Genomic DNA, 12,812 nt, shown 5'->3' on the forward strand with positions numbered 1-12,812 from the left:
ACCCCGATCCCCTGTGCATCCTCTGGCATCGCTCGTCCGTTTCCACTCTGTCGTTGTATGTGTGTCGGTTTTGTGTAATTTGCATTTTATATCATATACATTTTTTATATCATTTTATATATTATTATAAGTGAGCATACAAATGACTGATGAAGGAGAGAAAGAATCCCCCAACAACCCCCCCCCCCCGCGCGTCGCTGCTGTGCACTGACTGAATGAGGACGAAACCCTGACCCCTCGGCCGGCTTTCCATTCACTCTTCCTCCCTCTATCCCTCTCTCCATCTCCCGCGATCCGTCTCCATCCTCCTAAGGGAGGGCTCTGGATGGAAAACCGAGTCGAGTGATGAGGGACCAGGAAGAACTGGGTTTTTATCAGCTTGGCATATGTGTGTCAGCGTGTGCCAACGGACGTGCGCGAGAGACAGAGCCCATGTATGTTAAAGGGGGGGGGGGGGGGGGATCTCCCGTACGTTTCAAATCACGACAAAGGAAAAATTAATGCGAGTAGAAATATATAATGTACTCAAGTGCAAATAATTTGTATATGATTTCACAGTGCAAGTCACGATCACGCTCAAGTAAACTGGTTTAAGCCAAGGTGCCGATTCTCACATGGTGAGGAGGAGGAGGGAGAGGAGGAGTGGGGGGGTTTGGGTAGAGGAAGAGGAGGAGGGAGAGGGGAGTAAGTGAGTCATAGTATTAACTTCCAGGCTTTCTGCATCATAATTTCAGGTCACGCTCTGTCGCGGCGAGCTGAATCACCAGACAGACACGTGGCCACCGATACCGGAGCCAAAATGTCTCTGTGCGGCTTTTCTTGTATCATCTTGCACTTCTTCATCATCATCATCATCATCACACGGGCATCTGCGAGATGCAGGGATGTTTTTGTCACATCTTTTTGTCTGCTGGGACATTTTATTTGAGCCGCACGTGTGATACAATGATAAAACCAGCGTGGTTTGGCAGTTTTGATGTACAAAATAAAAAAATAAGGTCGTACAAAGGGTAAAATAAATGTCAATCCCAAACTCCCGTTCAACCTCCAAGGGCAGCGCCACCGACGTTAGCCACACTCGGCAAACCGATGGGACAATGTTTACGTGCAGACACTGTGATCCTGAATAGATTTGTGCGAAATTTTTTTTATTGTTTTCCACCACAAGTCGACAGTTAATTTTCGATTTCCGTTTAATCTAAAAAGGAAATTAGTCGTTCGGAACATCTCCAGTAATGGCCACTTTAGACGGTGTGTGCTTGGAGCTGTTTATCATCTAAACATTGTTTGTGAGCATGAAATGGGGATTTTCTGGTGCCACCAGCGCTGAACGCATCTTAAGCATCTTAACTATTCAGGGATCGCAAGATCCCCTCCATCGGACACAGCTCTCCCCAGAACCCATCCAGGGAACAACCTATGGCGGAAGTGTTTCTCCGGGCTCCGGGCTCCCTCCTTGATTTGTTAAACAAAGAAACCCTCTGATGGCAATCTCCCCGTGTCCGCTGATGCGGATTTGCAATGCAAATGATCTCGATCAGTGGACGCCGCGGGGCGAGCGCGGCAATTCCCCGACCGACAACGGAGGGAACGCCCCGGTGTCACGCCGCCTTATCCGCGGCTCGACTTGTGCCAGCCCTCGCCGATTGGAACCCTTATCTGTGCCGGCCTTCTGGCCGCTCAAGAGATGCAGGGACCCCTGCGTGAAGCAGCTCTAGGGGGTTTCCCTCCAGGCAGCGATGGCGGCGTCCGCCGTGATGCAGATTTGTAGGTCGGTTCTGTTGAACTACAGCTCTAGGGAACTCACGGGTTTTCCCGGAGTCGTGGGAAGGTTAAGTCTCGGGGGAAAACTAAAAAGGGAAGCGTGCAAGTTACCTGGAATTCAATCCCATAGTTCTCCCGGCAGAAGTCCCGTAGTTTGGGGTAGACGTGCTCTTTCAGCGCGTTCCTCTCTGCCTCTGTGTCTGAAAATGAAAAAGACGGAGGGAATCTTATTCTAGTACTCTGCAAGCATGTACCAAAAAGAAAAGCACGTGTCATAAATGCATCATGGCTTGCTCAAATTAAGGAACAAAAATTAAAGGAATAGATAACATTTTGGGAAACAAAAATAATAAGGCACACATTTTCATTATGTGTCAATGTTTTCTCAGTTAATTGATCTGCATTTTTTTTTTTCTCAATGTCCGAAAATGGTGAAGTAATAATGCCGATAACCACACCTCGGAGCGAAAAGGTTTACAACTTCAAATTGCTTGTCTTGTTGACCAACAGTTCAACGGCATTTAGGCCACTATTAAGCGCTACAGATACTTTATATGCGAGCACATGGAGCAGAAGATGTTTGTCACTTTTGCTTAAAAATTGCAAAATGTTCACGTATATCATTTCTAAATATGCACGCCCTTATTTTATTTTTTTTACACCTACAAAAAAAGAAGAAGATATGATCGCCTAGCAGAGCCAGTGCTGACCACACACACACACACACACACACGGTGGACGAATGTGGGTTTACGCGGCATCACAGAGGCAGTGATCATATTGGACAGTCGGCGTGTCACAGAGCGAGCGCCCCCGGCCTGCTGACGTGTCCCACTTTCTTTCCTCCTCACCTCTCTTTTCCCACTGTCTTCCAAATGGTTACCGTAATTTATTTGGACAGGCTCAGTCTCTTCCTCCCTCCCTCTTTTTTTTTTTTTTTTTTTCTCTTTTCCTTCTCCTTCCTGAAGGGTGTAGACAGACGGGTGAAAAGCAGAACGAGCCCAACAGATAGCGAGGGCCCCCCCCCCCCCCCTCCCCCTGTGCGACCGCGTAGCCGGCGAGAGAACCGCACGCGGCGGACGGAGCGCAAACCGCCCCTCAGCCGCAACCGAAACGCGCCATGCGCCGCGCGAGCGGCCGAGCCCGCAAATGCACTCTGACGTGTCGTTCCCTCGTCTATCTTTAGTAAGGCTTTGGGCCGTGACCGTGCGTGTGTGCGCCCACAGCCAAGCCGAGCAAAATGTCAAATCGAAGCCGAACGGCAGTAATGGTATGCAAATGAAATAAATGGCAGCTGCTGCTGCCCCCATCCGGGACCCATTACAGTGCTGTGAATGTTAAAATGTGGTACAGTCGGTGACACGCGCGACATCGTGACTTCAAAGATCGCCGCGTGTATAGGATTCGGACTGAACCTCTTTTGGTGAAGTGCAGAGATCCAAATCTGCACGTTGGTGCAATGTGTCTCCATGTGACCTGACGGACTAAACTGTGTTTCCGTTTTGTATTGTGCTGATAACAGCGAGAGGTCTCTCTCTCTTTGTGGTGATGATGATGAGATATGGCAACCTGACGTATGTGTGTGTGTGTGTGTGTGTGTGTGTGTGTTTGTGTGTGTGTGTGTGTGTGTGTGTGTCTGTTGCGCACACACACACCCACATGCAAAGGAACAAAGACTGGATGCTATATTCGCCCTGTGTCACTGCGTGTGTCCTTCCCTTGAATTTCCCAATGTGTTTGTTTCTAATAGTGCCGACCAATCTTCTGTCTTCCCTTTCCGAATTCGTCCTGTCGGCTCTTTTTCCTCCGTCTTTCTCACCTAATTTCCCTTCCCCACCCCCTCTCAGCCAGTTGAAAAGGGAATCACGGCCAAACGTCCCTGCTTCCTTTCCGCCCTTATCCGTCTGCCTTTCACGCTCTGCGTTTGGGGCTGCAAGTGATGATTCTTCATACTTTCACATAATCCTTAAAAGAAACCTCTTCAAACTGCTCGCTCTGACTGAACGACAAATAAAAAATACAAAGCCCGGAGATCGGAGTCGAACACTCTGAGCCCATTAGTGAAGATACCCAAAGTACACTTTGAAATACAGGAATTTCCGAATATGTTAGTGTCTGTTGCGCCCCCCCCCTCTTTGACAGCATGCATTCGAGCCGACACCGACTCCACAAGTTTGCGCGAAACCCGATGACCCGCGTGGCCCCAGCGCGATTCCACGCGTTCCAAAGAGCTCCGTGTGATTTGACCGAGCCATCGGCTTTCTCGGTCTTCGAGTGCCCCCCGTAAAAATGTCCAGTGGGGTCGAGGTCGGGGGACTCTGGCGGAGTTAAGTATTAAAAGGGCTCCTTGATCTTCAAGTATTATCATTTTTCCCCAAGCTGTGAGGCGTGTTTGGTGTTATTATCCTGACCGAAGTATGAGTCATTCGCCACAAGGACGCCGACCCCGGGGGGGCAGCATGTTCTCTGAAGAATGGGGTAGTGCTTGGTTGAGTCTTGGTCACGGTGTAGTCAATGTAGTGCAGACTTTTTTCCCCAGTTGTCCATGGTGAAACGTTGGTATTTCCCGGCCTCCGAGCCTTTATCCTTGTGTCCTCCCTCCTGAGAAGAGGTTTAGAAACTCGCACTTATCCCCTGAGGCCGCTACAGGATAACCTGACTGGAGTCTTAGGTTCTTTATTTATCAAACTCCGTATCTGTGATGAAGTTGCTTTTTCTATCTCTCGGGGGGGGGGGGGGCCGAGCTTGATGTATTGATCACCTGATGGCGCGGTCATGTTCGGTCCGCCTGGTCGTGCTCTGGATCCAACTGATCCAGTTTGGAGTTCCATCCTCTGCCCCGTGAGAAACATATGAGCTGTTTTTTTCTGATATGAACTTTCCAGAATTTCGCCGCTCGCATTTTGAACAGCGCGGCAGTGGACTGTCCCGAGTCCGACACGCTCGCAACAGCAGGAAAATATGTACAGCTCCGACGCAGAAAACAAACAGAGAAAAAATCTTACATCTACATCTACACGACAAAGCTCCCTGTGTTTTAAAAGAAATACATGTTTCTGAATCCTCAAACTTCCTGGTTATTTCCAATATCGGAGAACATTTTCGCAAAATGACACATTTAAGAGGCTGCGACCAGCGAAAGCATTGCGACACTACAAAATTATTTATACGTATATGTTGCGTCAACCGGTTCACCCCTTCATTCCTCCGCGCGGCGGTGACTCTACAGCCGCCCCTCCGCGGGTCTCATCAACGGGGCGCCGACAGAGCAATCACTCTGCTCCCACCAGGCTACACTCCGGAGACACTCGGCATGCCCAACTGCATCGAGTCGGCTGATTTAAAGAGAGGGGGAGAGTCCACGAGACAAATGTGTTCGCAAATTGAAGGATGCTTTGATTCGGTGGTCGCCCACGTTGACAAGGATGCAACGGCTTGTGTTTGTATCTGAGGCGCATAAAGGCTTCGGTCAATCAGGTTTCAAGATGTCCGCCTCGGAGATTGCTGCCTCCCTCCCAATACAACGGAGGGGAAATGTTTTTTTATTCATGACAGACACAGAGAAAAAGGTTTTAAGAAGTCAACCACGTCAATTATTATTTTTCGTCTTGGGGAAATGGTCCATTTTGGCCTGTAGAGATTATTCAAATGAAACAATAAAAGGATTCGTGAAAGAGAAATCACATTGTGCATATTGTTATAAGTGCTAACAAGTGGATAGCGAAGTCATTTTAAGGGGACACACGCATAAGGTTGGAAAGCCAGCGGTCACGCAAATATTTGAATGAGTCAAGGAGTCCCATATTTTTGTCATTCATAGACTTGAAGATTAATTAAAATGTGTTAGTTTGTTGTGACCCCAGCTCATATTCAGCTCATAGCCTCCAGCGCTTTCTCTCTCTCTCGTGTCACAATACAAGTCCACCTTAATCGGACTAGACGACACGAGTCCAACAAAAAAAGAAAAAAGAGAGGCGAACAACCCCGAAAGCAACGCCATGATGCAGACACACAAGTCGGTGAGCAAATCGAACCCCAACCGAATGACCTGGAAGACGCCGAAAGGCACAGTGTGGCCGCGGTAGTCAGCCAACCATAAAGGCCAGATGTTGCTGCGTTTCCTCAGCGTAGGGGAGACCCTATCAGAATACCAGTGGATCGGGAGGCAGGGAAATCCACCGGAGGTTATCCCATGCCTCCCATGCCAGCAACGTAATATTTGTTTGATTGAATAACCATCGCGGTGGCGGCGCGCACGAAGCAGTGTTCGTCTGTCCGACGTAAAAAAAAATGGACCGCGTTCACCGAGTGGCATCTGCGCCGACAGCTGCTGCCTCCAAAACCAGAAGTGTTGCTCTTAGGGGCCTGTCATTTATGCCAGGAACACACGGGACCGCCACGATGACGGATTTTCACGATCAGACTGAGACATGTCTCCGTGTAAAAAAAAAAGGCGGCGGGTAACCATGGACACAGTGCATTGTTATCTTGTAAATCGCAGAGGTTAAATATTCCAAATTCCCCATCGATTGTGATTCAGTAGAATCAACACATGCTCAGTGAAGGTGCGATGAGGTTCTTCGGCAGGCAGTGAGTTCCTGAATGTTTTTGCACATTTCAATAACGTACGCTGGTTTTGGAGGGTGTGATTTCAAAAAAATGTATTTTTATCCACTTCAGTCTGTGCAAAGAGAGATTTAGTTCATGAATTTAATTGACTCTGCATCTATTTCACATAGCCTCACTGGAAAACCCCACGGCCAGATTATTACACTTTAATTTCTAATCCTCAATATGACTTCAGGCAAATTGTTTTTCTGTCCGTTTACTTGAAATTGCAAAAGCCAGAGAAATGACAATAATTTGAATATACTGTATATATCTTCTTTTGTGTAATCTATGTATGTGTATCTATCTATCTCGATCTCTCTGAAAAGGTACATTTCTCCTCCAAATAATCCATAAATTCTGTCAATTTACATAGCTGGTATTCAAAGGAGTTGTACAGATAACACATTTGAGGTATCAAAACGAAATAATATTGTATTTTGGCAAGAAGTGATTTTAATCGTAGCCATATATTAAATAATAAGGGGGTTTCCAAAATGAATATAACTTAAAAAAAGAAAGAAGACATTGAATGAAGCATTCAGCTTACTTTATCCTGTTACCTTAGTCTCAGCTAATAGTATAAATCTCCACAAAACCATCCCTCAGCACAGGCCTTCATGCCCCCAATAAGTAAAAAAAGAAGCTGGCAGACCACACTAGTTCTCCGGAGGTTAATTATGTTACGTTACGAATGGATAATCCCTGTGTAATTTCACTCGGGTGTATCCGGCGGGATGCCTGGCTCTCATCGCCATCATCCCCCCCGACAGAATATTATACATATATATTATATTATTATATTTTTTGCTCCACACTTTGCTCCATGAAACGGTTTGAACACGCGTGTGCAAGGGCTACTACTGAATTTGTGTGTGTGTGTGTGTGTGTGTGTGTGTGTGTGTGTGTGTGTGTGTGTGTGTGTGTGTGTGTGTGTGTGTGTGTGTGTGTGTGTGTGTGTGTGTGTGTGTGTGTGTGTGTGTGTGTGTGTGTGTGTGTGTGTGTGTGTTTGTGTGTGTGTGTGTGTGTGTGTGATTGCTTCACAGCTCTCTGAAAAAAAAACTCAGAGAGAGAGAGATAGGGAGGTCACTAAGACCTGCTGCCAAAACTACAGTAGACGCAGCGAGCTTCCTCTCTCCCTCCAGGACAAGAGCACAGGCGAGGGAGGCACAGAGGACGACGCAAGCTTCCGTCGTAAACTTGACATGCCGCAGAACCGGGGGCCGGGCTCATTCACGCGAAATCCGGCACTCGCAACGTTTTCAGAAGCGATTTTTCTTCTTTTCCCCTCCCTCTAAAATGTCTGACATTGACTATAGGGACTTGTTATCTGAGCAAATGTTGTCACCACAGAGGTGTATTCACATTCCTCTCCCGGAGTAGGACATTTCTGTGCCCCTTCTCTGCAATTTTTTTAAAATTCAGCCCAATCCTGGGCAAGCTAGATTTGCTGCGTCACAAATACGGATTCAAAGTCTCAGCATTGAGACGCATTCCCTTCCACCAGACTGACTTAAAAAAGAAACAAAAGGAGAATTGGGGAGATTTAATTTTCAAATGCGAGAGGCAGCTGGTTCACAGAAATCCAAAAAACGGCGACACTAACGGAGTAAACGGGAACCGTGGGAACAATCGCGGGGTGTAATGTAAGGGGTCTCCGCGGTGACGGGCCGACTGTAGCCTTGACGATGCTGCAGCGGAGGGTTCGACGATTTTACGCATCACGTGCCCGCTTTTTAAAAAAAAACAACTTTAAACAGCTTATGCTATAGTTGTATACAAATAGACGCCCTGTATCATTCGACCCATTGCCAGAGGCCCTGGCGACAGCAGGGTAATGGAGATGTCTCGATATGTTTGTGTGGATCTCCATGAACACACACACACACACACACACACACACAAATTGACAGTTGAGACAGTCTGCGTGATGCACACACAGACAATCATACAAAAGCAAATCATGTCCGGGTTGTTTGTTGCTGCCGTCTGGCCACGGGCCAGAACAGATAGCTCGGTGTTTAATTGATCGGCTGTTGCCGCACGGGCGCACACACAAAAACTCGAGTGATTCATTAACATCACGGAAGGAGGATGTAAATCCCACTCCAATTTGTTTGGCGCCCGCACACTTTGGGATAACTTTCACGGACTCGGCATCACGTCGCCGCGGAGTGAACCGTCTCCCGGGGCAGCCCCCGCGCCGCGCCGACGTTTAAAGCCCACCCCTCTCCTTTCGTGTGCCCCTCTCCGGTGGCCCCCGTGCGGCCTTCAATGCGGCAGTGGGCGTGTGCGTCGCAGTTGTCTGTAGCTTTTGATTAAGGGCATTAGGGTCAGTGCGCTCAGCAGAGCCGACGCCACAGCCGGAGAGCACATAAAACGCTCAGTGCCGTAGATCAGAGTAGAGAGGTAACCCACCGCCACCCCCTCCACCACACACACACACACACACACACACACACACACACACACAATAAAAAAAGGTGCTGTTATTCATTTATGACGGTGTGATTATCACTGCAGATAGCATTATTCACCCTCCCCGTGTCTGGTAGTACAAGCAGTCGTATCACGGCCCGTTATGTGCAACAGACATTTTATGAACTTTCCTCGAGGGGGGTGAATTCGCCGAAGTACCGCTCGGCCGTCGGTGACTCGTCCACGTTGGTACCGGCTGCGTTTCATTTACATCCGGGAGAAAACGGAAAAAAAGGATAGCGTCGGACGATGATGTAGGGGGGAAGGGGGGAAGGTTTAAAAGAGTTACGACTTCAATTTCAGGGCCCGCGGCTAAGCGGACCGACCGTACTGCCTCGCAGTCGTCTGCAAACGATGGGATTTAAATGAAAAATGCTCAAGGTGAAAATGTCAAAAGTCCCTTCTTACTGGGACCGGGTAACGGCGGGATGTGACTTTTATGTATATTGATATCGATTGCCTGTCCGATTGGACCACAGCACGCTGCGCGCCTACAGCAAAAATAAGTGCATGCACAGCCCCCTCTAGTGAACGTGGATGAATAGGCTCTGCAGCAGGACTGAGGGCAGACCCGGGTCACGCTTATGAATAACTGTGTTTTTCCTCCACTGTGCACGGGCAGGATGAGTTTGCAGCACAGGAAATACAAGTCTGCAGAAGTAGTTAAAAGTATTTGAGAAGCGTTCGAGCGTTGTGTTACTGACGACTGGACTGGAAACTTGTCTGGTGAGATCTGAACGAGTGCAAAGAACACCTTGTGTACTTGTGTGTGTGTGTGTGTGTGTGTGTGTGGGGGGGGGGGGGGGGGGGGGGGGGGGGGGGGGGGGGGGGGGGGGGGGGCATTCAGCAGCACAGTTTCCGTGCTACTTTGACCGAGTATGTGTGTGTGGCGGCAGCACCTCGCTGCTCTGGAAACAGACGGCTCATCATTAGCTCTCTTCACAGCTCGGGCTTAGGTGTGTGTACCTTTCCGTTTGTGCCGACGGAGTGAAAAGAAGTTCTTGGAATAGCCCCCACCTCGTTGTTTTTTTTTCCGTCCACATGTACAGTACATGTGGGTGGGGGGGGGGGGGGGGGGGGGGGGGGGGGGGGGGGTGGGGGGGGGGGGGTCGAATTCGTGCTGTGACAGGATGCTCTGAGCCACAGGTGGCTCAACAATGCCCACCTTTTCACCCTCTGCATTGGGCCATAATGGTGCAGTAATCGGATGAGGTCAATTCCCTCTTTATTCTTTTTGTTCTGCAGCTATTTGCTCGGCGAGGGGCAAAGCAAATGACAGTGATGTATCGACAAAATAACAACCTCCCTTTTTTAATCCTGGCATGCCCTCCTCCACTCTCTCTCTCTCTGTCTCTCTCTCTCTCTCTCTCCGAACCTACTCCACTTCGCTTGCCTTGTTTACTCCAGTTTTGCCGAGCCTATTTTTACCCCCCTCGCCCAGAGGGCATATTCAAATACGGAGCTGCAACATCGGGTGTCTCCCTCACCACCCGACTGTCTTGCACTCTGCTCACGCCGTGCACTCTGTGTGTCGAAAGGCAATCTGGTACTGGCGGAAATCATGCAGCAATTGGTTTTCTTTTGTTTGTTTTTTTTTTGGTCAAGTTGACATATGGCCTATACTGTGACAGATTTTAAGGTATTTTCCCCAGTAGGCTCCATCAGGTTAAGTGGGTCTTTTAAAAGGTCACAGCTCCGTGACTGGTGAAAGGGTCCACATCTTAATCTGAGACTTTCCTTTCAAAGTCACCGCCGCGAATCACGAGCTTGGACAGTGGCTTAACTTTGAAATCCAAATGCATTAACCTTATGGATTTTTGTTAACTTCAAAAAAACAAACAAGAAAAAAGGCTTCAGCCAAATTATCTGACTGGCTAGTGGGTGAAAGCATCGAATGATTACTTTTCAGGAATAGATCCTATGAAGCACGCAGCACTAATTCACACTGCAGATACACTTTTATCCAAAACACTGCAGAAGCGTAATAAGTGGAACTATTTGTGGGCTCATGTTGAAGTGTCCTGTGGGATGGGGAGATTTGGGGGGGGGGGGGGGGGGGGTCGTCATGCATGCGCACTCTTACCGTCGGGGTTGGAACAGATGAAGACGCGGACGCTGCGGCCGGTGGGGACGTGGTGCGGCGGCAGGGCGTTGATGTTGCCGCTGATGACCGCCCTGCGCAGCGCCGACTCCCGCGGGCAGGGCTGCCTGCTCCCCGCTCCCGACGGCCACATCGGGGGCGACTTCCAGCGTGGCTGTTGGACACGCACAGACACAGACACAGGCGAGGGGCAACGTTAGCGCGGCCGGGCGAAGGGGGGGGGGGGGCGCAAAAGCATGGGGAGGGTGGGTTGGGGGATGGCACATGGACAGACGTGCATGCCTGCGCGCAGGTGATCCATCCACACACACACACACACACACACACAGACACAGGGGGGCGTTATTCATGGCAAAGGCATGGAGCTGCAACCCCCCCCCCCCCCCCCCCCCCCCCCCCCCCCCAAAATGTGGAATTAACTTTGGACACAATTTCAGTTGCTGATTTGATTTTTGGAGATGAAACGTTGCCGGGGACTTGCAGGACACCACTTATGTTAAGATTAGGACTAAGATAGAGGTTTCTGCGTTATCCTTCCTCATATATAACAATGAATACATGCATATATGATAAAGAAAAACTCCAGGATTGAAGGAGTACAATAGGTTACCTTGCCATACCCAGAACGCCCATGCTACACACACGCGCACGCACACACACGCGCACACACACACACACACACACACTATTCAAGTTAGGATGGATCTGCCAAATCTCCTCCAAACACAGCACTGACACCGAATGTGGTCGTTATCGCATTCATGTGGTCGGCACATCATGATGATAGGGACATTACGCACGTCCTGCCGCCGTCGTGGTGCATGCGTAATTTGTATACATGTCCTTGGACGCATTCATGAAAATTGTCATGCCACCGTGTGTGTGTGTGTGTGTGTGGGGGGGGGGGGGGCAAACAAGACAAACAGAGACAGAACGAGACGACACACAATCTCGGAACAGAGAGAGACGAGCACAGGGCAAGCATCCGTCGGGTTCCCACCCCGGAGAGAGAGACGATGCTTGCGACGGCGAATAACCGCAAAGGAGAAGGTTATTTCGCCGGGAGCAGGTGTCAAGTCGCTGGTTGGTCCCGGAGTCGGTCTATCCTGAAATCTTTTTTTGTTTTTGTTTTCAAAGACGGAAAACCTCGAGGAAGACAACAACAACAACAAAAAAAGGCAAAAGTTGAGGGGGTAGTCCACTACTGCACTCTACACGGGATCCTCAGAAAAGCGCACAACTAAGAAGAATCAGCGCAGCATCCACAGAGGAAGAGAGATGGAGAGAGGGGGGGGGGGGGGGGCTTGACTACTAGTGATGCTGGAGACAGGCACTAAAAAAACCGCAAAAAACCAGGACACTTCTTGTTGCTCACATTCATGCGCTTCATTTCGCGGCTGCCGAGGATATCCGAGCGTCGAGGTGCGTAAAAAAAAAAAAGAAAAAAAAAAAAGAGAAGAAGACGAGAACGCCCGTCAGAGATGCTGCGGCCGAGAGGCGACGTCGGGAGACCGCGGGACGGACGCCGAGTGTCGGACGGTTCCCCTTCGCATCCTGCTGCCTCCGCGAGCCGACTGAGCTCTGAGAGACACACTGAGCGACCGCCAAGCCGGGACCCAATAAAAGCACCAGCGCCGGTGGAGGTTTTCAAAATAAAACGCCGAGTAGCCACACTTTTCACCTGACGTCGACATTAGCATGATTGGGGGGGGTCGTCACAAACGTACATTGACCAAGCTATTAGCTTAGCAGCGCCATAAAAAAGAGGAAGAAAGGAGGCTTCGCACTCACCTAATTGCCCTGCGTTGTTCGGGAGTGAGGCTTTTACGTTGAAAGTGAAATGTTCGAATCCGGTTGGTCA

General features: G+C 49.4%; 1 protein-coding gene across 2 annotated transcripts in view; it reads right to left on the minus strand.

Annotated features, from left to right (window-relative positions):
- The window catches only part of LOC118292461 (NACHT and WD repeat domain-containing protein 2), a 42,849-nt gene extending 30,259 nt beyond the window's left edge, over positions 1-12,590 (minus strand). Inside the window, exons 1-3 of one of the 2 annotated variants that reach the window (XM_035621414.2) lie at positions 12,327-12,590; positions 10,934-11,105; positions 1,876-1,964 (exon numbers count right to left, since the gene is read on the minus strand). In XM_035621414.2, the coding sequence (XP_035477307.1) occupies positions 1,876-1,964; positions 10,934-11,105; positions 12,327-12,341 (276 nt within the window). In that variant the 5' untranslated portion in view covers positions 12,342-12,590. Of the gene's footprint in view, positions 1-1,875; positions 1,965-10,933; positions 11,106-11,951; positions 12,243-12,326 lie in introns of those variants that run through there. The other variant, XM_035621424.2, reaches the window with a different exon arrangement.
- Between the last annotated feature and the right edge of the window lie 222 nt (positions 12,591-12,812).

Source organism: Scophthalmus maximus, chromosome 12, assembly GCF_022379125.1.
Source record: "Scophthalmus maximus strain ysfricsl-2021 chromosome 12, ASM2237912v1, whole genome shotgun sequence".
NCBI classification, from domain to species: domain Eukaryota; kingdom Metazoa; phylum Chordata; class Actinopteri; order Pleuronectiformes; family Scophthalmidae; genus Scophthalmus; species Scophthalmus maximus.